General features: G+C 50.7%; 1 protein-coding gene and 2 long non-coding RNA genes across 6 annotated transcripts in view; 2 read left to right on the top strand and 1 right to left on the bottom strand.

The window, feature by feature from the left end:
- The window catches only part of CEP43 (centrosomal protein 43), a 32,190-nt gene extending 22,196 nt beyond the window's left edge, over positions 1 to 9,994 (bottom strand). The window contains exons 1-5 of one of the 4 annotated variants that reach the window (XM_043592743.1): positions 9,767 to 9,994; positions 9,121 to 9,174; positions 4,934 to 4,988; positions 4,378 to 4,466; positions 3,113 to 3,250 (exon numbers count right to left, since the gene is read on the bottom strand). In XM_043592743.1, coding sequence (XP_043448678.1) covers positions 3,113 to 3,250; positions 4,378 to 4,466; positions 4,934 to 4,988; positions 9,121 to 9,174; positions 9,767 to 9,868 — 438 coding nt within the window. In that variant the 5' untranslated portion in view covers positions 9,869 to 9,994. The remainder of the gene's footprint in view (positions 1 to 3,112; positions 3,251 to 4,377; positions 4,467 to 4,933; positions 4,989 to 9,120; positions 9,175 to 9,766) is intronic. The other 3 variants (XM_043592745.1, XM_043592744.1, XM_043592742.1) reach the window with 3 other exon arrangements.
- Positions 9,706 to 11,123, top strand: LOC122490183. Its single transcript, XR_006299112.1, has 2 exons — positions 9,706 to 9,814; positions 10,810 to 11,123. It is a non-coding gene; the product is annotated as an uncharacterized LOC122490183 (long non-coding RNA).
- A 5,097-nt stretch (positions 11,124 to 16,220) lies between these two features.
- Positions 16,221 to 20,859, top strand: LOC122490181. Its single transcript, XR_006299111.1, has 2 exons — positions 16,221 to 16,715; positions 20,745 to 20,859. It is a non-coding gene; the product is annotated as an uncharacterized LOC122490181 (long non-coding RNA).
- Positions 20,860 to 25,735: the final 4,876 nt, after the last annotated feature.

Raw genomic sequence — 25,735 nt, 5'->3', positions numbered from 1 at the left:
TCTGTCTCGAAAATAAATAAACGTTAAAAAAAAAATTTTTTTTTTTTTAAATAAAATAAAATAAAATGCAATTTGGGTAAAGGCATCACTAACTGAGTTCAGTGGGCTTAATCCACAGCTGGTTTTCTTCCCCGGCGTCAGAAGTCAAAGATTAATTTTAAAAAAACCTACCATTTTTTATTTCACCTCTCAAAGTTACGAACACTAGTGAATGACAGAAGAGCCAAAATGGCCACCCGTGAGCTCCCCACTTTAAATATGAACCCGACTCCGGATGTATTTGTGTGCACCCACACGCACACGCACACGCGAAGTACCCACCCCAATATTAAGAGGGGAAAAGTAGCAGAAAGTAGGTGTCTCGCAGCGGTCTCCGACCTCGTGGCGCCACGGAAGCCTCCTCCGGGCCCGTCCGACAGACCGCGGCCGTGAGACGGGCTAGGCTGATCGGGGAGGCGCCGGGGCCTCCGGTCACGACGACGGAAGAAGGCACCGCTGAGTTTCCATTTTCAGACCGAACCCACTGGGAGAGAGAGCTCTGACCGGGTCCCGGCTCGAGGCCGACCCCCCGTCCACAGCACACAGAGCTGGCCGGTGACGGCGGCTTCAGGCGGGACAGGGAGTCCTCCTGAGGGAGGGACCGACCGAGGCCACCAGGGGAGAGGCAGCTCCTCGGAGCGAGACCGAGGAGGCACAGGCACACGACCGACACACACAGAGAAGCGGGGGGGCGAGAGCTGGGGCTGCGCGGTCACACGGGAGGCGGCGGATTTCTGTGTCTCGTGCGGCTTCCGCTCGGTCAGAAGATAAAGCCGGTTTTTTCACACAGGACTCAGACGCCCGAGTGAGCCGACCAGGCGGGGATGTTTGTGAAGGGCTGGAAATCCTGGTTTCGAGCCGGGAGGAGGCGCTGAGCCGGATGTGGGGAGTCCTGCAGACGGGAATGGGGTGCAGACGGGAATGGTAACGACGCGAGACACGGTGGCAACACAGGCCAAACCTTACGAGACCCTACGTGCTCGGACAACCTCGGTCCTCACTACGACCCTCGAGGCTCATTTCTAGTCTCTCCGTCTCATAGGTGAGGACCCAGAGCGCGTGAAGGTTAAGTGACCTCCGGGAGGTGACCCCGGCAGCCCGGCTCCGCGTCCGAGCCAAGGCTGGCGCGTGAGGGAGGGACAGCGAACCAGAGACGGCGACGACACGGGTGGCTGGCACTGCAGGGAGATGGACCGAAGGGCGACCCGGAAGGAAAGAAAAGGGCAGACGGACAGACACGGCTCACCACCACCCACCGGCCCAGGAGAGAGCAGGAAGCGAGGCGGTCTGGAGTTCGTTAAGTTTATGCGACTTCTTCTTCGCCACTAGCTGGTACGACGCCCATCCCATGATAAGCGCCACCAGACACTGGGAAACTACAAACGAGTGAAATTACACCCACAAGCTGAGCGACAACGTGGGCTCTGCGTGGGCTGACTTGCTCACCCACCGGGACTCGGGTCTCACCGGGACGCGCGTCTGCTTCCTGCCGCTCGGAGCACCTTCCCGGTCCCGTCCCCTCCTGTCCTCCCGCAGCAAGATGGGGTTTAACAACTGGAAACGACCGCTGCCCCCGGGGCGCCTGGGTGGCGCAGTCGGTTAAGCGTCCGACTTCAGCCAGGTCACGATCTCGCGGTCCGTGAGGTCGAGCCCCGCGTTGGGCTCTGGGCTGATGGCTCGGAGCCTGGAGCCTGTTTCCGATTCTGTGTCTCCCCCTCTCTCTGCCCCTCCCCTGCTCATGCTCTGTCTCTCTCCCACTCTCTCTCAAAAATAAGTAAACACTGAATTAAAAAAAGAAACCACTGGGGCGCCTGGGTGGCTCAGTCGGTTAAGGGGCCGACTTCGGCTCAGGTCACGATCTCACACTCCGTGAGTTCGAGCCCCACGTCAGGCTCTGTGCTGACCGCTCGGAGCCTGGAGCCTGTTTCAGATTCTGTGTCTCCCTCTCTCTCTGACCCTCCCCCGTTCATGCTCTGTCTCTCTCTGTCTCAAAAATAAATAAACGTTAAAAAAAAAAAAAGAAACCACTGCCCCCTTTAACTAAACTTACTGCTCATAAAATGCTCAGAACCAATCACTTACTGGATACTCCCTCTGGTATCACGAGCGTCACGTCAACGTCTGTTTCCTTATGTGAGCGCATTCCAGCTTGAATAGCTCTCAACTCTTCTAGTCCAAGAAACGTTCTCATATCTTATCTTTTCATTGGAAGTGTCTGTTAGGCCTTACATGTAACAGGTGCTCAGTCAGGCTTTCCTGATGTTCAAAGATCCTAACAGAAGATAAACTCTGAGGCTGTGTACATGGCAGTGCGCAACTCCCACAACCTTACCTATAAACCCGGGACGCGTGGGACTAAAAGCACACCATCAGCCAGGTGTCTGAGACGACCACCATACCATCCACGTCTGTGAGACAGCGTCTTTACGTAAAGCTAACGTTTGCAAATAGAAATCAGACCGTTAACCTCATTAGCGGGATTTCTAAACAAAAGGAATAAGAACACAGAAGCTTGAAAATGTCCAGAAACTAAGCATGACCAACAGCTTAACCGGCTCTACGTCTCTTTTTCAAAAGCCTTTAAGTTCAAAGTGTTGTTAACCAGCCTCTAATGCAGCCCTGTTGTTTGAAATGGTAACCAGACAGCGGCTGACAACAAGCGCAGTGTCCTCCACGCTTCGCGTGCCCTAACTCCTGCATCAGGCTCTGCGATGCCCGTGAGGCGGCCTCTCTCCCCACCCCACACAGGAGCCACCGGGGAGGGACGGCTCACCTAGAGCCAACGGCTAGTGGGTGGACGAGCTGGAGCCCGTTCCAGGCAGCCTGGCCCCTGACCCCAACACCCCCACGTCCGTCCACACAACGAGTGCAGCTCCAGACCAGGAGCTACCACTTCTCTGATTTTCCTCAAACTGTGCCTTTATACAATCTGAGTGTGTTTCGTTTTGCTTTAAGGGAACAGCTTCTTTCCGTTTAAACTCTGATTCACTATGTATGCAAACACGTGCGTGGCTCTGCTGAGCAGCCAATACTTAAAATAGAAAAAGATAACGAAGGCTAGGACTGTACTCACCTCCCCATTGGTTGATCCTTTTTCTTTCTGTTGACAACGTCTGATCACTTCTAATAATAAAGGTCCACCCACAGTACCTTCTGCTTCAATAATACCTAGGTCTCGGGCTAAATTCTCTCGACCTTCAAGACCTTGAAACTAGGGCAGAAATAAGACGTGAGAAGTAAGATATAAACTGCACAAAAGTATGCAAATTATTTTCAGAGATTAAAGGAAAATATTTTTGAAACTGAAAGAGATCTCTAAACTCAGAGAGACCATTTTTCTTTTTAATTTTTTTTTCAACGTTTTTTATTTATTTTGGGGACAGAGAGAGACAGAGCATGAACGGGGGAGGGACAGAGAGAGAAGGAGACACAGAATCGGAAACAGGCTCCAGGCTCTGAGCCATCAGCCCAGAGCCTGACGCGGGGCTCGAACTCCCGGACCGCGGGATCATGACCTGGCTGAAGTCGGACGCTCAACCGACTGCGCCACCCAGGCGCCCCAGAGAGACCATTTTTCTAACAAATAAAATGCTTATTTAAAAAAAACTATCTAGGGGCGCCTGGGTGGCTCAGTCGGCTGAGCATCTGACTTTGGCTCAGGTCATGATCTCACGGTCTGTGAGTTCAAGCCCCACATCGGGCTCTGTGCTGACAGCTTGGAGCCTGGAACCTGCTGCGGATTCTGTGTCTCCCCCTCTCTCTGCTCCTCCCCCACTCACACTCTGTCTCTCTCTCTTTAAATTTAAATAAACTTGGGGCGCCTGGGTGGCTCAGTCGGTTGAGCCTCCGGCTTCGGCTCAGGTCATGATCTCGCAGTTCATGGGTTCAAGCCCCACCTCGGGCTCTGTGCTGACAGCTCAGAGCCTGGAGCCTGCTTCAGACTCTGTGTCTCCCTCTCTCTCTGCCCCTAACCCACTCGCATTCTGTCTCTGTCTCTCTCAAAAATAAACAAACATTTAAAAAAAATTTTTTTTTCATTATCTCTTTCCTTTACCAAGTCCCTACACGCAAAGTCCCCATTAAAGTCCCCATTAATGGGTGTCATCATGCCACAAAAGACTCCTTTCTATGAAGGAGTTCTATGAAGTACTATGAAGCAGCACTGGAACCAAGTAGCTACCGTGCAGACGGCTTTTACGAAAAACAGATAATCAACTACCAAAGAAATCTCTACGCAAGACACTGCAAACTGTCAAATTTCATGAAGTTTCGGCTTAACCGAACCCACTTGTGACGGAGAAAGTTTCAAACGATAGATGCGAAAGTCATTATTCTTACTGTGCTAGTTTCAGGCTGAAAAACGGCCAAGGTGAAGTCAAGGTTGAAAAACTGAAGAAATTCTGCAACAAGACCAGCCACCAGCCGGCCTGCAAAAAAGCGAGAGCTGATGAGCATATGCCTCCCCTCCGGGAACCCCGAAGCCTCCTCGCGGACATCATGAAATAAGCCCAACCCACTGATGGGAAAAACGAGGCTTCTAAACTGTTTCACCGCAAACTGATCTTAGAAGAACACGGTCATGCAATGAAAATCTCAAGTCTCGTTTTTCTCGTAGGTTCATCAGTTTGGAGCCAACGGTTAATCAGACAACTTGACATTTCACAGGTGGGCTCGAGTGTTCCGCTCCTTAGAGCGCTTTTAGCCAACAATTTCCCATGACCGATGATATTTAAACAACTTAACAGCTGTTCAATAAATGGCAACTTTAAAGTGAGGAGTTGTAAGAATCACAGACCTCAAAAAACATCTCAAACCCCTGCTCTCTCCGAAACGGAGCCATCATTTGAAAATCCAGAGAGAGACAAAACAAACAAGAACCAGCTGAACATCTTACCATCTCTCGTGTTCAAGAACTTTCTCAGGCTCTCATTGACTAGAGGAGTTTTGTTCTGTTAAAAAATGAAATACTGTGTCATGTGTTTATCCTAAAAACAACTACGACATGTGGTTTAACATTTAATGTTTTGGCAAAGATATAAATGAGATACAGTCACTCGCAAAATTATGGTCAGGCCCATTCCAAAACTCTTAACTACTATAAAAACTCTTCCGTACTACTTAATGTTTCAAACTTAGTTAAATGAAACTATACGTGAAATGTGTATTTATTTATAGTTGGTGGGGTGCCTGGGTGGCTCAGTGGGTTGAGCATCTGACTTCAGCTCAGGTCATGATCTCGTGGTCTGTGAGTTCAAGCCCCACGTCGGGCTCTGTGCTGACAGCTCGGAGCCTGGAGCCTGCTTCCGATTCTGTGTCTCCCTCTCTCTCTTCCCCTCCCCCGCTCATGCTCTCTCTTTCTGTCAAAAATAAGTAAACATTCAAAAAAAATTTATTTATAACTGGTAAACATTTCATCAACTGCTTATTAAGCTACTTCAGAGCCTAGGTCTTCAAGCGCTCCTGCAAAATGACATTACATTTACGTACAAAAACAACTGTTTACTATTCCAAACACGCGAAGCTGACATCTTGTGGCCAGGCACATCTACCATTTATAGCACGCTTACAGTGAGCAGGACTCAAATTACACACTTGCTACTCCCGCTCGTCGGCAGTATGTGAGATGATTTTCCGCAGCGCACGGGCCAGCTTATTTCTGTCATTAGACGTGTATTCGGATACAGGAAAAATTCCTGTGGGTCACCCCAGCTTCCTTAAGCAGACTGAACTACAGGTATAACGGGAGCCTCACGCTCCACCAACGGGACTGTAAATGGTGCAATCACTTGGGAAAGTAATCTGGCAATGTTTTCAAAAGCTGAAACTACCCCTCCCTCCCCTGGGACCCATCTGTAGGTATTTTCTCGAAGAAAAGCACGGATCCAAGCAAAGATGTGCACGTGAACGTTCCCAGAAGCCCCGTTTGTAAGAAACCTGGCAACAAGTCAAAAGTTCATCCCCAGGTGAGTAAACAGCCACGTGACCACACAGCGGGCACTACGCGGGAGGGGGACGGGACCAGCCAGCAACACAAAGGACATGAAGAATCTCGAAGCATCACACAGAATGAATGCAGCCAAGTCGAGGAAGAAAGGAGCCTACGCTGCAGGATTCCACTTGAATGGCCCTTACAGGCATGGATGCCCAGGGCCGGGAAGGGTGTTACAAAGAGGTCTGAGGAAGTTTTCCAGGGTCAGGACACGGCCACTATCTTGCCTGCCTCATGGTTGCATAAATTTGTTAAAATATAACATGTTGTACATTTAAGTATGTTGAATTTACTGTAGGTCAATTCTACCTGAATAAAGTTGTTTTTAAAAAACCAAAAAGTGGGGCGCCTGGGTGGCGCAGTCGGTTAAGTGTCCGACTTCAGCTCAGGTCATAATCTCACGGTCTGTGAGTTCGAGCCCCACGTTGGGCTTGTGCTGACAGCTGGGAGCCCGGAGCCTGCTTCCAATTCTGTGTCTCCCTCTCTCTCTGCCCCTCCCCCGCTCATGCTCTGTCTCTCTCGGTCTCTCAAAAATGAGTAAACGTTAAAAAAAATAAAAATTGGGGCGCCTGGGTGGCGCAGTCGGTTAAGCGTCCGACTTCAGCCAGGTCACGATCTCGCGGTCCGCGAGTTCGAGCCCCACGTCAGGCTCTGGGCTGATGGCTCAGAGCCTGGAGCCTGTTTCCGATTCTGTGTCTCCCTCTCTCTCTGCCCCTCCCCCGTTCATGCTCTGTCTCTCTCTGTCCCAAAAATAAATAAACGTTGGGAAAAAAAAATTTAAAAAAAAAAAAAAAAAAGATAAGGAAGGGAAAGAAGACAAAGGTCCTTGGGGCGCCTGGGGGGCTCAGTCGGTTGAGCGTCCGACTTCGGCTCAGGTCATGATCTCACAGTTCGTGGGTTCAAGCCCCGCGTCGGGCTCTGTGCTGACGGCTCAGAGCCTGGAGCCTGCTTCGGATTCCGTGTCTCTGGCTCTCTCTACCCCTCCCCCACTCACGCTCTGTCTCTGTCTCTGTTCTCTCAAAAATAAACATTAAAAAAAAAAAAGAAGAACACGGAGGTCCTTAATAGGTTGGTCTAGGGAATTTTAAGACAGTGAGTCGACTGAAATATTTAAAGAAAGTGGAGGGACAAGATCAGATATGGATAAAAACAGCCAATCGAGGAGCACTGTGGAGAAGGACTTCAGGAAGACAGCGAGGGACACGAGCAAAGGGGAGACTAGAGGGAAGGAATGGGCAAGGTGGAAAAGAAGTAGCTAAACACAGGCTAGGAGGGCAGCAGAGAACCTCAGACGTCTCAGGTACAGTATGACACAGCCAGGCAACTCACTGGACGCACAGAAAGAGCAGGGTCCAGGCACCTCTCTGATGTCCCGCTTGGATACAGAGCTGTCCCCGTGAGCCCAATCGGGCTAGCAGGCACTGTGACAGGTCTGAGGCTCACGCTATGGATCAAAGCTGCAGGGCCGAAGTCACTGCTGTGGCCAAGGTCATCGGGGAGAGAACACAGAACGAGAACCACCAGATAACGCGCCAGGGATTTAAGCGGGGTGCACAGGACAAAGATCACGCTAAAGGAACCAAGGAGGGGTCAAAAGGAAAAAAGAAGAAAACAGAAAAAAGTCCCAAAACTCCGGGGAGACTTTCAGGGAGAAAAGGATTAAGAATGCCAAATGCTGCAAAGAACTAAAATAGGTAAGAACTAAAATACGGTCAATAAGGAGATTCTTCTTGACCTCAGCAAAAGGAGTTACTTAGATGTAGCAGATTTAAAACCAATTTAAATGGACTGAAGATGTTAATGGATTAAAGGATGCCCAGAACTTAAGGGAAGGACCTACACACTCTTTCCAAACTTGGCTGTGAGGGGAAGAGCCAGCGGGGTATTAAAAGCAGAACATGAGTCAAGCAAACAGTTAAGGGAGAGATCAAAGACACAGCAAACAGCTAAGGATCTGAGAGTACCTTAGAAGGCAAAACGCAGACAAAGTGACCACTGATGGACGAGACAGAGCCTCCTCCGCCAAAGCAAGAAGGAAAGAGGCACAGATAAATACAGACTCGGGCAAGCTTTTCCTGGGCTGAGCGACAGATGGGGGCGGGGCACACACCAATCGTCAGGACTGGATGCTTCTATTTCCCTGTGAAGCAAGAAGCGAGAGTGGCCGTTGAGAGTGGGGGGAACGGGAGGTGGACGTCGGCGTGGGTCGAGCGGGAGGTGCTGAGTGAGGCGCAGGGCCTGCTCGGACCCGGCCGAGGCCGGCACCCAGCAGCCAGTCACAGCAGCAGGCCACGCTGGGTGACCGCTCTAGCACACACGTGCACAAGCAGGGAGAGGAGCAGTCTGCTGAATTGAAGGACCTTCGCGGCTTTTCCCAGCGCGAGTATGGCTGGAAGGCGAGGCAGCTGCGGTTTCTGAGACACGGGCCACGGGGTCCAGACAAGTCAAGAACAGAGGGCAGCCGAGAGAAGACGGACACCTGGACAAACACAGAAGAGCCAGGAATCGAAGCACTTCAGCAAGTTTGGCGGGGGGGGGGGGGGGGGGGGGGGGGGGGCGCAGGCACCTAAGTCTAAAGAGATAAGGAGATTAGACGGATTTGCCACAGCGGAAGGTGAAGACCCTGATCGCGGAGTGACTGTTCCGACCAGTTCCTGAATACTTATTCAGAGTGGTGGTGAGACTGTGTGCCCCCACCGGGCGGGTGTTCACAATGCACACTGACACAGTAAAGGTCCTGAAGGATCCTGCCGGGAACTCGCAGACCACGGGACCATTTCTTCAAGCAGCTCCTATGACCTGGTTGTCCAGACTTCCCCTACGGGAAGGGATCTACACCACCTAAGATTTACCACCAGCCTCAGACTTACCGTGGGACCTTAACTTTCTTTGTATCACTCCAAACAATCTAAAATAAAGGCAAAAAGAGAGTCATTTTGCCTCCCTTCCAATAGCAAAGAAATGTAATCCTTAGTAACTCAAACTCCTCGCCGGCTACACACTACCGTAAGCAGCATTTTAGAATAATCTCTAAGTAATTAAAAATCAAACATCAACGAACAGGGTAATATTGAAATTTGTAGATTTCATACCTCTACTTTCTCTTGCTCTTCTAGGGCTAAAAACACAGCTGCTCGGAGTTCAGCCTTTTTTTAAAGGGGGTAAAGGAACACAAATGGTTTCAAGGCAATTTTCATGGCAAGAAGCGCACACATACGGCGTACGTTCCACGGGCGCCACCCCCACCGTCTAAAAGCCAAACAACGAAAACCAACGGCGGGCAGGTACCGGCGGGGAGGTCAGGAGGCGCCCCGCGAGCTCTCTCCGCCGCCCCCCGCCTTCCCCCGGGGCCCACCCCCCCCGGGCCCACCCCCCCCGGGCCTGGCCCCGCTTTCGCGTCCGCGACCACGCCAACTAGTTCTGGCGCCGCCCGAGGAGAAAGAAGTCCTCCCGGGGTGACACGCCGCAGCTGGGACCGCGACCACCCGCACCGGGGGCAGGGGGAGGGACCGCCTCGCCCGCGCGCCGCGCGCCACCCGGGGTCTCCCCGCGCGGACGGCCTCGAGCTCGCCCGCCCCGCCCCGCAGGGCCCCGCCCCCCACCCCGCGGCCCAGACGCGGCCCGGGCGGCCGGTCCCAAGCGCCCCGCGACCCGTTGTGACGCCCGCCGCCCGCAGAGGCCCTGCGGCCCGCGGGCGGCCGGCATCCCCGCGTCCAGGCGCGGCCCGGCCCGGCCCACCTTGATGCGGTTCAGGACCCCGCTGTTCTCCAGCGTCTGCACCAGCAGGTCTCGCAGCTCCGTGTCCTCCTCCGGCAGCACCGCGGCCGCCGTCGCCGCCATCTTGCTTCTCCAAGACAACCGCCCAAGCCGCGCCAACGGCCAACGGCCGCCGCCGATTCCGCTCGGCGCGCGGCGACGCGGCCGAGACCACGCCCCCGGCGCCGGCGCGAGCCCGCCCCCACGTCGGGGGCGGGAGCAGGGGCGTTGGTGGGCGGGGCCTGCGGGAGGGGAGGGGCGGGGCCCCGGCTGTCCGCGGGCCGCTGGCCAAGGCGGGGGGGGGGGGGGGGGGGCTTTGAGGGAGGCGGGGGGGGGGGGGCTTTGAGGGAGGCGGGGGGGGGGGGCTTTGAGGGAGGCGGTGCGGGTGGGGACGCGGCGCTGCGGTGCGTCGTCATTGAAATTGTACTACATCGCAGGCATGAATAAATCGTGTGCTTTGAAGGTTGGATGCGTTCCCACCGACCAAAGGGACGCCCAGTCCTGCTCAGCCCCGGGCGCAGCGGGGCGGGTGGAGGGTCGGTGTCCGAGACGCTTGAGACGGTCCCGGTGTCGCGTGCAGGCTGCCCCTGCAGACACACTGCAGCTGGGAAAGTCCTGATGTCTGCCTCGCTTCCGTGGTGGAGCCGAACTGTGTGCACACATGCGTCTGGGTGTGTGTGCACGCGCGCACCGCGATAGAGCCTGCACGCACATGCATGCATGCCTGTATGTAAATGTGCTCTTCAAGAAGAGCTTGTGAAAACATGCGTGTGTGTGCACGCCCTCACCGAGAGATAGCGTGCACAGACACGTACACACGTATATACACGCACTTCCCGACAGCCTCTACTTCCATGCATGTATGTGCGTGCACACGCTCACCGATAGAGCCAGTGCATACATCCCTGTGTGTGTGTGCACATGTCACAGAGAGAGAGCCCGGGAGCATGTACCGGATATACTGAGAGGAGATACTGGGAGACTTACTATTCAGTGTCAATTATAGAAAGAATTGTCAGTTGCAGGTCTCAAGAGAAACGTGGTCAACCGGAAAGAACCATCAATCACAGGCCCCAACAAGGAAAACTGCACTGCATCGTCTAGAAAAAATCAGCCTCTGCTGCAGTTCAGCCAGTGAGAAATCATCACCACCCTGAACTCCTGCTTTTCTCCAGAGGACTTGGGTTCAAAACACCCCCTCCCAATCCCCCCACTTCTCCACAAAATAACGTTCTGTCCTTTGTTTGGAGGACTTACTATGGTTTTGCCGAGGTTTGCATGTCCTAAATTGCAATTCTCTGTTATTCCCAAATAAACCCGTTTCTGCTGGTGAAAATAACTGCCTTCTACTTTGTGTGGGGTTTTTTTTTTTTTTTGGCTTCTAGTTTTTTTAATGTTTTATCTATTTATCGAGAGAGTGAGCACCAGCAGAGGAGGGGCAGAGAGAGAAGGGGACAGAGGATCTGAAGCAGCTTGGACCTAACAGGCTGACAGCAAGAAGCCCAATGCGGGAGCCAGGAGACCTTGACCTGAGCCAAAGTCGGACACTTAAATCGACTGAGCCACCCGGGCGCCCCCTGTGACTTCTGTTTTTGAGGTTAACAATACATGTGTGTATGTGTGAATATGCACATGTGCACAGTGAGAAAGTGCATATTTACACTGGGGTACAATGCAGTTTACGTGAATGTTCAACATGCTGCTGTGCCGTTCCTCACACTCTGCATGTTTCCATAGTTTTGCAATAACGTGTTGGGAAGGTGAGGAAATCCAGAACTATGAGGAAACTGGTAAGAAAAAGTGCAGATTCTAGAACCCCACCCTGGGACCCTTACTGGGTCTCACTGGGTCTCACTGGGTTGCCTCTTCTCCCCACCAGTAGCGTCTTTTAAAATTGTATATAGAGGGGCGCCTGGGTGGCTCAGTCGGCTGAGCATCCGACTTCGGCTCAGGTCACAATCTCGCGGTCCATGAGTTCGAGCCCCACATCGGGCTCTGGGCTGATGGCTCAGAGCCTGGAGCCTGCTTCGGATTCTGTGTCTCCCTCTCTCTCTGCCCCTCCCCTGTTCATGCTCTCTGTCTCAAAAATAAATAAACATTAAAAAAAATTAAAATAAAATTGTATATAGAAATGTTACATACACACATACTTCTCCCCTTTCATAATTTTCATCCTACGCTTACTTTTTAATTTACTGGTTTCACTTAATAAGCCCTGACTATCTTTTGATTTTGTACACATAGGTTCTATGTACACATAGATTCTACCTCATTCTTTAATTCCCACATAGTATTCGGTGTAAGGGTGCTCCAAATACTAGTTTTTGTAATTACGCTAGGATGTGTTTGAATTTGTTCTGGTTACCGTGGAAGTAATGCGTACTGATGATTAAAAATCCGAACAAAATACACTTGTCATGAGCACAAGGTGAGGTAGGGAAGGACTGAATCACTATATCGAGCACCCGAAACTAATATCACACTGTACGTTAACCAACTGGAACTGAAAAAGAAAATCTTTTCTAGCAAAATACAAGTGTCCTAACACTCAGGTAATTCATCATTAAGTATTTATAAAATATTTGTTGAGGAATCTACCCAAAAAAATCCAAACAAAATGGGAAAATATTAAAAGTAAAAGTGTGCACATCTTTCCTGCTCACCTACCCACCACCCAGGACCACACCCTAGACCCAACCACCATAAAGTTTGTTTTCAGTTCCCCTGGTTCTTTTCACATCAGTCTAAACGCTATACACTTACATCTTGACCCAACCGGGAATGGTGTCTTCCAAAGAATAAAACTTTATCTTCCAACTCCTAATTCTTAAAATTGTGTTACTTTTCATTTCACTGGTGGGGACTGTGTGACTTTGAACTGTCTACCTAAATCATCATTTGTCCATCTCACACATGACCTGCTGCCTCCCCGCCCTGGGAGATGTGGAAATTAGCATATCTGCACTCTAGGCTCCCCGCCCCCTCCCTCCCCCACATCACCGGTCCTAATGTTGTCAGTTTGATTCTTGTGTTTATACTGTCAAGAATTTACATTCTTTCCCTAATCACATCTTTCAAACTTTGTAGGTTGACCGGAAAACCATCCACAGCATTCACAATATTAGGGGTGTAACAGGTCTGTTAGGCAAAGCCCACAAGCCTTTGAAATGAACCTTTTCCTGCTCCCTGGACCATCCTCCAACTGCCAGACCCCAAGGGGATCTGCCTGCGGGTTTTCTGGCCACCAGAGCTTGCCCTGCCCGTGTTTGGGGAAGCCCTGCAGTGCCAGGGAAACACCCCCTCCTGAGTGCACCTCAACCCCTGGTGTAAGTGGATAAGGCCCCGCGACTTGCTCCCCAGTGGGGGAAGGGAGGGCACTTCAACACTAGCCTCCATGGTCCCGACCTGAGCGCCAGTTAACTAGAAATCTGCCTTGATAGCACAGCCTCGACGGGATCCCAACCTGCCTTGTCCCATTGCCCCCACGCCCCTGTGCCGTTTGCTGGGGTCCCCTCTCAATTTTATGTCTTAGGGTCTGCTTCCAGGGCACTGGAACCAAGACAGTTACCCCAGGCTCCGTCATGTAAAGCAGGTCCTAGGGATGGGGCCCCGGAGTGGACGGCTCACCAGCCAAATGGCAGGGAGGAGCCGTTGCTGATGGGAGTGGGGTGGTCTCAATGCTGGCGGATGCAGATGCAGCGGCAGGTGGATAGGACAAAGTGGGAGAGGACACGTGGAGGGAGGGGGGCCCGGCTTGGGCCACCTCTCTAGCATTGGAGATGGGGAAAATGGTACTTTTAAAGATTCAGGAGTCAGATTTTTTTTTTTTAATGGTATCAAAGAGCCGAGGGAAGAGGATGACAGGTTCAAGTCGACCAACTATCACCCCAGGGCCTGGTGTAAAAAACAGCCCTCGTGAGCCAGAAACTCCCATGACATCCCATCCGCAGCTCGAAATCCACTGCAGTAGGAAACTCTATGGACATCCGCAACTGCTATAAGGTAGGGCTTCGTATTTAAAGGGAGAGTCAGGGGGCGCCTGGGTGGCGCAGTCGGTTGAGCGTCCGACTTCAGCCAGGTCACGATCTCGCGGTCCGTGAGTTCGAGCCCCGCGTCGGGCTCTGGGCTGATGGCTCGGAGCCTGGAGCCTGTTTCCGATTCTGTGTCTCCCTCTCTCTCTGCCCCTCCCCCATTCATGCTCTGTCTCTCTCTGTCCCAAAAATAAATAAAAACGTTGAAAAAAAAATTTAAAAAAAAAATAAAGGGAGAGTCAGTTGTTAAGCATCTACTAGTACATCTTGGCATTCACTCTGCTTCCGGACCTGAGGGTTTATTCTGTCTGTTCATTCTCAAAGCCTCTGGTCCTAAGTAAGCTTCAGGCCCCTCAGCTGTGAAGTGTTAACCTGTCCTGCCGAGTTTGGCCACGTAAAATAAGACCGCTTGTTGGAAGTCACATCTATTTCCTGATATCGAGAAAGGATCTCTTGAGAAGTTGGTTTCTGAGATGGGCCTTAAGAAGAACAATTCCATCCGAAATAAAGGTCATTCCGAACGTAAAGGTTAACACGAGTAAGAGAGAGGGCTGGGGAGTATGGCCCGTGTTGGCAAACGTGGGATCAGGACACGTGCGAGAAAAGGGGAGCCAGTGGATCTGGATGTGCAGAAAATGGGAGGACATTCCTACCTGTAGACTTCAGGCAGGGGAGAGCCAAGAGCTGTGCGTGGGGAGGAAAGTGGGGCACAGCGGCAAAGTTCCTATCGGTGACAGAAGTAAATGGGGGCGGTTCCAGCAGGTAATGGCGTGTCATTGGGGGAAGGAACCAATGATGGACACCTAGGGTTGGCTCTCCAGGAGGCAGCCGGACACCCATTTGTCGGCACTGGAAGCGGAAACCCTGGCTGTGGAAGCCACCGGGTCACCAGGGCTTCGTCCACCACAACATGGGTTCGACTTTTTTTTTTTATGTTTATTTATTTTTGAGAGAGAACATGTGGGAGCGGGGGAAGGGCAGAGAGAGAGGGAGACACAGAATCCGAAGCGGGCTCCAGGCGCTGAGCTGTCAGCACAGAGCCCGACGTGGGGCCCGAACTCGCGAACCGAACCGCGAGATCATGACCTGAGCCGAAGTCGGACACTCAGCCGACTGAGACACCCAGGCGCCCCAAAAGCTCACTAATTTCTTACGGGATAGCTCAAACTTCCTTAAACATGTTGCCACATGCCGTGTCATAAAAGAACTAATAAAATTAAATTATTGTAATTTTAAAAAGAATATAAGTTTCTAAAAGTCAGCCAGCGATTACGAGAGATTTCATTCAATACAGTAGAAGGAGGTCTGTTCAAAAACACTTCTTTCTTTTGTGAAAGTTGTTACCGGTATAGTAGTATGTATACGAGAGACTTCAATAAAAAGTTGTCATTTACTGTCTACGATGAGCCATTATTAAGCGCTGTAATTAAATCAGTAAACTCTGCACAATAACCACGAACGTCGTATCTTATCAACGTTTATTTATTTTTGGGACAGAGAGAGACAGAGCATGAACGGGGGAGGGGCAGAGAGAGAGGGAGACACAGAATCGGAAACAGGCTCCAGGCTCTGAGCCGTCAGCCCAGAGCCCGACGCGGGGCTCGAACTCCCGGACCGCGAGATCGTGACCTGGCTGAAGTCGGACGCTTAACCGACTGCGCCACCCAGGCGCCCCACGTCATATCTTATCTTTACTATCATTGTTACTATTCCTCTGGCCACCCAGCTGGGACTCGGAATTCGCATCTGAGATCAAATCCACTCAGAAAGCCAAGGAATGAACCGGTGTGGCCCACTTCCTGCAACAAGTTGGCAGGCTGAAATGAGGGAGAGAGGGAGGGGCTTTGCCTAATACCCCGGGGCGGTCAGTAGCTGACGTCACAGGAGCTCTGGGAACATGCTAAGTAAGAAAGGAGCAGGGAAAGCAGCCCAGCAAGAGGACCACGTCCTCAGCATGTGGCCCGGGGCTCAATGAACCCTTCCCGAGGAAACAGCAATAAATGAGGGAGGGAGGGAGGGAAGGATGGGGAAGGGGAGGCACAGAGAGGAAGTTGGGGGGGAGAGAGGGAAGGGCGGGAGGAGGGAAGAGAGGGGAGGGAGGAGTGGAAGAGGGGAGGGAGGGGAGGGAAAGAAGGGGTGGGGAGAGAGGAGAGGAAGGGGTGAAGGAAGAAAAGGGAGGGAGGGGAGGAAGGGGTGGGGGAGAGGGAAGGAAGGGGTGAAGGAAGAGAAGGGAGGGAGGGGAGGAGAGAAAGGGGTGGGGGAAGGGAGAGGGGGAGGGGGGAGGGAGGGGAAGAGAGAAAGGGGTGGGGGAGGGGAGAGAGGGGAAGGGAGGGGAAGAGAGAAAGGGGTGGGAGAGGGGAGGGGGGAGGGAGGAAGTGGAGACCAGAAGCCATGGGGAGGGGGAGGGGAACAGCTCTGACCAGCCCAGTGGACCAGGAGAAGCCAGCTTTTATGTGGCCTTTTCTGGGTCAGCAGCTAGGGTTCCTCTTTCAGCTAAACCACAGTTCTCCATTTTGTTTCTTTTAGCAGCTTTAGAAGAAAACTTTCTAAGTCATGAGGGCATCATTTCAATGGCTTCTTTATCAAAAGAGTAAAGGGACCTCCTCCTCTACTCCCAGAGAGCAGTTGACAAGGAGGGAATTTCCTCTCCAATGGGTGTGATTTTCCTATGGCAAAGACAATCTGCTAGGAGCTCTGTGCAAAGACACTAATGTCCTTGAGCAACCTGAGGCTGAAGACACCACTATCTGTGCATCCGTCAACGTGAGGTTTTCAATGCTGTTGCTTAAAATGTATTTAGTAATTGAAGGGAAACATACCACTGAAGTCGAAGGATGTCCCAAAGAAGCCTCGAGTTGAGGAGGAAGAAATGGAAAATGATTCACTGGTTGTCTTCAAAGGTAAGAGAGCTAATAATTTATTAATTTTCATATCTCACCAAAGCGGATGGATTAAAGGTTAAAAACATTTATTAATTTTTATTTATTTTATTTTTTTAAAATTTTTTTTTCAACGTTTATTTATTTTTGGGACAGAGAGAGGCAGAGCATGAACGGGGGAGGGGCAGAGAGAGAGGGAGACACAGAATCGGAAACAGGCTCCAGGCTCTGAGCCGTCAGCCCAGAGCCTGACGCGGGGCTCGAACTCCCGGACCGCGAGATCGTGACCTGGCTGAGGTCGGACGCTTAACCGACTGTGCCACCCAGGCGCCCCAATTTTTATTTTTTTAACGTTTACTCATTTTTGAGAGACCGAGAGAGACAGAGCATGAGCGGGGGAGGGGCAGAGAGAGAGGGAGACACAGAATTGGAAGCAGGCTCCAGGCTCCCAGCTGTCAGCACAAGCCCAACGTGGGGCTCGAACTCACGGACCGTGAGATTATGACCTGAGCTGAAGTCGGACACTTAACCAACTGAGCCACCCAGGCGCCCCTGGGTTAAAAAACATTTAAAAGGGAACAATGGAAAAGATGCCCTTGAATGTGTTACTGATTATGTGCTTCCCACCTGGCTTCTTGTGCTCTCGAATTTCGTCTCCGTGTTTTGTCGGAGAACACTGCAAATGCACAGCTTGTCGTTTTGTTTTATCCAAGCTGTTCGTTCAAATCGCTCTTTTTTCACAGCTTTATCGAGGGGTAATTCACATTTCATGCATTCATTCATTTAAAGTGTACAAGTCAATGATTTTAGCATATTTACAAAAGTGGGCAACATCACCCTATTCTAGTTTTCGAATTTTTCTGTCCTCCCCACGAGAATTCCCCCACCCGCTAGCAGTCACGGAAGCCCGAGGCAGCCACCGATGGGCTTTAGGTCTCTGTGATTTTGCCTATTCTTATCTATGTCTATAAATGAAATCATATAATATGTGAGTTAATGTGACTGGCCTTTTTCACTTAGCATAATGTTTTCAAGGATCATCAATGTTGTAGTAGGTGTCTGACTTCGTTTCTTAGCAGCGATGAATGAATTACCTTTATTACCGAGTAATACTCCATGGTATGGATACATTTATTTATGTATCCGTTCATAGACTGATGGACACACAGGCTATTCTCCAGTTTGGGTTTTCATGTATAAGGCTGCTTCAACACACAAGTCGAGTTTTTGTGCGAATATATATTTACTCGATGTCGCTCTGATTGACCCCTAAAAATAAAGACAACTTGCTTTAAAAGAAAAGAAGGGTCTGGACTCGGGCTGCAGAAATGAACGGGCACGGAAGATGGTTTGAAAGACAGGAATGAGCCACAAAAGCAAACTCTCTACCTAGATTCTGAGAATGAATTCTGGAGGCTACCATAGGGAAATTCCTTCAGACACCCCACCTGCATGCTCTTGGCATAGAAAGTTCCTGATTCTTTAGCATTACAAAATTCATATGACGTAACTTAATTAGCTAAAATAGGACAGAAGGATTGAACGAAGGCGGTAGGAATCCAAGAACTAGGAAAGTTGCTTCCACTCTCCCAAAGACACAGTCGATGCCACCAGAGGGCAGTGTGGACCAGGACAAACGGCAGCTGTCCCCTTTCTCAGCCTGTTTCGCTAGCTGCTCAAAGGCAGGACCTGGAGGCTGATGGCCACTGGTATCAGTTAATGGACCCTCCCTTTAACCGGTGCCTTTAAACTAGGTATTCTTCAATACCGAGAACAACGCGAAAGTGTTTTCTTCTTTCCGCTACTTCTGAGCATTTATTTAGCTTTGCAATGCATAGCCCTCTTTTTGAGTTTATTTTATTTTTAGATGAAAAAAAAAAATTTTTTTTAAGTGATCTCCACACCCAGCGTGGGGCTCAAACTCACAACCCCGAGATCAAGAGTCACACGCTCCACCGGCCGAGCCAGCCGGGTGCCTCTCCTCTTTACGAATTTACTCATTTTTGTGGCCAAGTGCATATCTCCCCATGGTTGATTGGTCCAGAAGCCAGAGCTTTGGTACCGCATCGGTGTGTGGTGCATTCACACCTTGGAAATACACATTCTCTGGGCTTCAGGAGACGTGTGCAACTCAGACTTGAAGAATCGGGATTTTTAAAAATTATTTTGAATTGCTACTGCTTTTGATTCACTGTTTTCAGCCATTGGTTAAATAGCTTTGACCCTGAAGCTCGCCATTTGAGCAATGCGTTAGGACTAAAACAAATGGATTAAAACCATGAGATGCCAGTACTATTTTAATTCCAAAATGGATGGGCGTTGATTTTCTTTAACGTGAGTGAAATCGAAAAGTGGGCTCATTCAGTTGGCGACTCTACAAAATACTCCAGAACGTTAAATTACACACAACACACAAAGATCAGGATATATCCGTTGAAAGAACCCTCTAGCCTCTTAAAATGTCTTTCGCATGTATTTGTATATGCACATATATGATGGTGAAAGATAGGATAAAATAGGCAGAGGGGAAAGGTTGGGACCTGAGGGACCTGACGTCCCTGGGTGGAGAAAAACACATTTTGGAACAATGCTGGGTGGGTCTGACCACTGCAGACCCCCTCAAGGGTAAGGTTCCTCTCCAGCATGAAACAGACCCCACCTACTCCCCCTCAGGTTCCCCTCAGGAATTTGACAAAAGATCTAACTAAAAATGAGAAATAGGCCATGAAACATATGACCCACAAGGAATGATATGGCCATAGACCAGCCCTCATACAAACGAGATGAGCCAATCGGGAATGGACCTCCCAGCACCCAGAGCTATCAAGCCAATAAGGGTGGGACCTGGGAGAGAACAACAGGGAAGAGAGGGGGGAGGGCCGACCAGAACCTTGGAAAACAAGGACCCTTGACTACAGTCCGAGGGCATTCAATGCCCCGTCTCTGTAGCGAGAGCTTTCCTGATATTCTTCCTTTCTAATAAACCTATGCCTGCTGCTCATTCTGTGTCTACCTGTTCATTCTTCGAAGCAGCGAGACGACGAATCTGGGTGTTGAGGTAAAAAAAAAAATCCTGCAACACATATGACAAACTCCTGTTTGCTTTTGGCCTGTGTTTAAAAATCCTTTTAATGTTTTTTTATTTATTTTTGAGACAGAGAGAGACAGAGCATGAGCAGGGAAGGAGCAGAGAGAGAGGGAGACACAGAATCTGATGCAGGCTCCAGGGCTCCAGGCTCCGAGCTGTCGGCACAGAGCCCCCGCGGGGCTCGAACCCATGAACTGGGAGATCATGACCCCAGCCGAAGTCGGACGCTCAGCCGACTGAGCCACCCAGGCGCCCCCTGCTTTTGGCCTGTGTTTTCAATTTGCACTTCCCCAGTGACTATTGAGGTTCCGTGTCTTCTCATCTGCTTGAGCTACACGCAGCCACTCTTCTGAGATTCTTGGTTGCCCCATTTTCACATAGCTGGTGTTTTGCTGACCGATTTCCAGAAGTTCTTTGTATGTCACGGACACCAACCCTTTGCTGGTAGCGGGCCGTGGCAGATGATGGCTTACCTCTTCCGTTTCTTTGTGTTTGCAGAAAATTTACATGTGAATGTAGTTCTGTTTACCATCGTTTAATGGCTCCTACTTTTGGGGCTTTGTTTTTCAAAAATCCTAATGTAACCCAAGATTAGAAACTTATTATTCAATGTGTTCTTCCAAAAGTTTTAAGGTTTTGCATGTCGTATTTAAGTCCTTAACCAATCTGAAATTGATTTTTGTGGCTGGAGTGCGGGAGGGATCAAATTTCACTTTTCCACATACACAAACAATTATCGCGCTGTTATTTATGTTGAAGATGCCCGTCTTTACCCGCTCACCGGCAACGCGGTCTCTAACATAAATCGCCGTTCCATACATGAGTTCTCCCCTGAAGTCTCTATTCTGTTCCATTTGCATGTCGGCCTGTAACTACCCCGGTAACACAGGTAAGTCACTATAACTGTGTAATAGGGCTTGGTGTGTGACAGGGCGATCTTCCACTTTATTTTTCTTTTTCAGGAATGCTGTGGCTCTTCTTGGCCGGGCCTTTACTCATCCGGGTAAGATGTTAAATTAGCTTCTCAAGTTCCTCGAAAACACTTACGGGAATTTGCCTGGGCCTAAGTGTGAACCTTAAAAAATAAAACTGTCGGGGCGCCTGGGTGGCGCAGTCGGTTGAGCGTCCGACTTCAGCCAGGTCACGATCTCGCGGTCCGGGAGTTCGAGCCCCGCGTCGGGCTCTGGGCTGATGGCTCAGAGCCTGGAGCCTGTTTCCGATTCTGTGTCTCCCTCTCTCTCTGCCCCTCCCCCGTTCATGCTCTGCCTCTCTCTGTCCCAAAAATAAATAAACGTTGAAAAAAAAATTTAAAAAAAAAAATAAAAAAAAAAATAAAACTGTCACTTTACTAGCAAAAAAACAAGTGTATTCAGGAATATAGCAGAGCACTGCAATCCAGGCCAAGCAAGCTACGGCAAAACCACACGCAGGTCCAGAGAACGAAAGAGTCGCACGTTTCATAGACCAAAGGCGAGGAGGAGGGGCTGTTGTAAACCAAAAGCGGATTGGAGTACACTGGGATTTCAAAGGCTTCTCATTGGCTGAACGACGACTGCCTCTCATTGGCTGGACAGTTGCTAGGGGGAGGAGGAAGATTTTCTTCCTCTGCAGGGGAGATAAATTAGTAGCGAAGGGGGGGTATGAACTCGCCAGGTGCTCTCTTCCTATTGGGTCTGCAAATGATGCCAAGTGGTAGGGGCTGAGAGCTCCCCCTACTGGCCTAAGCGAAGTTTCCTTTTACTAATTTTCACTGATGGTGAAGTCAACAGCAGAGGAGAGAGAAAACGATAAAATGAGAAAAACCACCCTAAATAAGTCTTCCCTTCCACGTGTTCAGGAAAACTAGTGTTGCACAAAGACGCCTCACAGAAAAGGATGAAGGTGAAACCCCATACAGAGTCGTTACAAGAAAAAAAAAAGAGGATAAAAAATAATCCTGTAAGTAGTACATCATGCCAGAAAGTCATGCTTCCAAACAGAGGAACGCTGTAATATTTTAAAATAACTTTTACTCCGGGGGCGCCTGGGTGGCTCAGGTCATGATCTCGCTGTCAGTGAGTTCAAGTCCTGCGTCGGGCTCTGTGCTGACGGCTGGAGCCTGGAGCCTGCTTGGGATTCTGTGTCTTCCTCCCTCTCTGCCCCTCCCCTGCTCACGCTGTCTCTCTCTGTCTCTCAAAAATAAATAAATGTAGGGGCGCCTGGGTGGCTTAGTCGGTTGAGCGTCCGACTTCGGCTCAGGTCATGATCTCACGGTCTGTGGGTTTGAACCCTGCGTCGGGCTCTGTGCTGACAGCTGGAGCCTGGAGCCTGCTTGGGAATCTGTGTCTCCCTCTCTCTCTGCCCCTCCCCCCATCTCAAAAATAAACATTAAAAAATTTTTAAATAATGTTAAAGGATAGAAAAGAAATGAATATTTTAAATACTAGACACAAAGTATGCCCCACTTTTATCTCTATATAAATTTTTTTGTCTTTCTTTAAAAATATTTCTTCATTAGGTGAAAACATTGTAACAAGTGAAGTGTTGTTTCAAGTGTTGTTAGTGTCATAGTTAACGCTTTTCAGTTCGCTTCTTGTGTTTACCATATATTGTAATTTTCATGTGGCAAAGCCCCCGGCTCCCAAATGTCATGACACAGAGATTACCAGTACAGTTAATTAACGTATTATTCTGATAGACAATCAGCCATTTCATGCAGCCTGAAAGATTTTAACTTGGGGGTTGGTAACTTTCTCATCTTTAAGATTTAGGGTGTGAGCCAGTATATACTGAATCAAGCTCATATATTCAACATTTATGGTGCAGAGTAATAAGTTACATAATAGCTAAATGGTCAAGAGTCCTACAAATGGTAATTGACCACCTTTTGAATACTAAATGGAGGGAAGGAAGACAACGTTCCCTTAGAATGTTCTCCCATACCGACTGATGAGTGAGGACAATCTTGCCTTGGGATATTTTAATCTTAAGCGGTGAAATTAACTAGAGAGGTCAATCACTAGGTAGAACATATCCTCCTGTGTTTGTATCGCATTCTTTTTTGTCAAGTTTCAAGAAATCATCTAGTTCAGCTTGGAAGCCATGTCGGTCTTCACGAGAGGTGTGCACACACACGCCCATGCGCAATTACATGTCATGACAGCATCCGCATTTCGGTCCATATCTGCTCCTAAAGAAGTCTCTCACTTTGGAGGAGCAGCCTTCCCTAAGCTTCGATGCCTCATTATATTGTTGAATTACCTGAGTAACATCGAATGGATAATAACAATGATCGCAGAAAGCTCGGGGCTCCAGCCCTGTTTGCCGGTCAAGGCGATATCCTAGAGCTGCTCACATGTCTAAGCAGACCAAAACAGGAACAGAAAGGAAGGTGGTCAACACGACAGAGGAAAACCACAGCGAGATGCCACCTCGCACCTGTCAAAAGGGCTGTTACCCAAAGGACCCGAAAGGAGTGTGAGTGTGACGAGTGCCAGTGCGTGGAGAGGAAGCCCTCTGCACTGTGGGTGGGAATGCAAATTGGTCCGGCCACCAGGGAGAACAGTACAGAGACTCCTGGAACCCCTGCCACGCTGGGAGGAGCCGACTGGGCCGAGAGGCCACGGGGAAGCCACGGGGAGGGGCTCTGGTGACAGTGCCAGCTGGGCCTTCCCTCCTCCCAGGGGGCGGGAGGGGGGTGGGGGGCAGGTGGAAAGTGCGTCCTCCAGCTCCAGCCGCCTCAGGGCCCAGTCATGGGAACAGACCGAAAGCGGCTTGAGCCTTCCCGCCCGCGGCCTCAGGTACCAACGGAGCCTCAAACGCCACTCGGGACAGCCGTCCAAATGGGCCTTTCCACCCAGCCCGTGGGCGTGATACAATCGTTGGTCCACGCTGCAGAACGTGGGGTGGTTGCCCACCCAGCAAAGTAGCAAACGCTCAGACCTGGTCCTGAGCCTGGAGGGAAAACAGAACCGAGGGGGCGTGGCTGGCACAGAACGGGCCCTGTGGATGTCAAGGCTGGGCGCAGGTGGTGGTGAGGGGTTAGGCCGGTCAGTAGACTTTGGCCTAGGGAAACGGTGCCTGTTTCTGAGACCACCCTGTTCTTCTCACGTGCATTTACCCAGTCCTTGCCCTCACATGACTTCATGTGCTCATAGCCACAGATCGGCGAGCCCCACAGGGCAGGCTGCAAGCCGGGGGCCGCGCCCCTGGACTTAGGAGGGCCTGAGAGCCCAAGGCCAGCACACAGCGACACTGGGTGCCGAACTTTGACCTCTTCCTCCATCCCACCACGCTCCTCCCTCCCGCGTTTGCAACGATCCTGCAACACACACAGATCTGTATTTAATAGCAGTGAATAATCGCGCACGGTTTCCATGTATGGGTCCCTCCAGCCGGAGGAGCAGGAGCCGGTGCTCAGGGTAGCTCGGATTTCTGCACGTTCCTCACCCCCACCCCCAGAGGCAGCTGCCCTTCCTCCTGCGGGACTCCTTGAGTACAAACACCCAGCTTCCCTCTGCTGCGAGATCCAGATCAGCCTCAGTGTCGAGAGCCACATTCCGTGTCCTTCTTAACGAGCTGCCTCTCGGTTTTTCTCAGGGGCCAGCCTCCAGCAAATGCCATCTCTGAAAAGATAGGAAGCAATCAGTGGTCTTCGGTCCCAAAGCACGCGTCTCCTCACACACGCTTCTCACTTCCTGGGTTAATGTCACCTGCTCTCCGTTATCCGTACTTCAAAGGACTGGGTCACCGCTGCTGGTGCTGGGAACTTGCGTGAACCTCGGCCCAGGCGGCACAACCATTAGAGTGACTGTGGCTTCCTTCGTGACTGCGGACGGAGGCCACTCACAGCCACTCTGCCACCGTGCTAACTCTGAGCCCTCGTGTTCTACCAGACGCCTCTTAATAAAATTAATAAATGACTTAATGCATAAATAATAAAATTTAATAAAATAACGTTAGGGGCGTCTGGGTGGCTCAGACGGTTGAGCGTCCGACTCTTGATCTCGGCTCGGATCACGATCCCGGGGTCGTGGGATCGAGCCCTGTCGTTGGGCTCCACGCTGAGCATAGAGCCTGCTTGAGATTCTCTCTTCCCCTCTGCCCCCCTCCACTGCTCACACCCTCTCCCCCCACCCATATATAACAGACAAAGAAAACACAAAACAGAATGTCGTCAAGGGCGTTCCCCAGGAACCCTCAGTCTATGAAGCAAAGCCTCTGGGCCAGCAGGTCACAGAGAGGATGCTCGAACCCTGGGGGATGCAGGCACACCTTGCAGGGGGTGGCAGAGATTTAAGACCAATTTCCATGTGCCCGTCTTCCAAGGATTCTTCTTCCTAATACTGAGCCTCCCGACAAGGAGTCTTGAGAATAGGAAGCCTTCTCCTGCTCTGGATAACAAAGATGCCCCCTCTCTGCGGGGCGCCGTCTTGGGGTGTCAAACCCTCTAGGGCCACAGAGTGGACAGCCCCTCACCACCCCAGGCAACGTTTCGCTGTCCCCCCACAAAGCACACGGGGGCTGAGCTGCCGGCTGAAATGCATTTTTATTTGAGAGAACAACTTGACAGATAAGACACTGACTCAGACTTCAGTATTTAGAAGCCAGTTTCCCCCCCAAAACGAATGGCATTCAGGCGGTCACTTCAAGCAAAACAACACTCATTGTCAACGGTGACCGCGGAGTTTTCAAATGAAACTTTTGGAAAGCTGGCATCTGCCGTGGGCACCGAAAGCTCCCTAGCGTTTAAAGAGCCGTCTGAGGAGGTCAGTGTGATATTCAGGAAGGTGACTCTCGGATGCTGCACAACGAACACATCCCCATCTCTTGTACGGGGAAACGTGCCCGTATCCCGGTGCACCATTGCGGTCCAAACCTCCGGTGCGTGATGTTACAAATCCACGCGTGCCGTACAAACCTCCCGTCGCTGCCGTGACCGGGGCCGACGCCACGAATGCAGCCTGACGGCGTC

The sequence above is a fragment of the Prionailurus bengalensis genome, chromosome B2 (assembly GCF_016509475.1).
Source record: "Prionailurus bengalensis isolate Pbe53 chromosome B2, Fcat_Pben_1.1_paternal_pri, whole genome shotgun sequence".
NCBI classification, from domain to species: Eukaryota; Metazoa; Chordata; class Mammalia; order Carnivora; family Felidae; genus Prionailurus; species Prionailurus bengalensis.
Note: the sequence above shows the minus strand (reverse complement) of the source record. Positions and strands in the feature narration are given on the sequence as shown.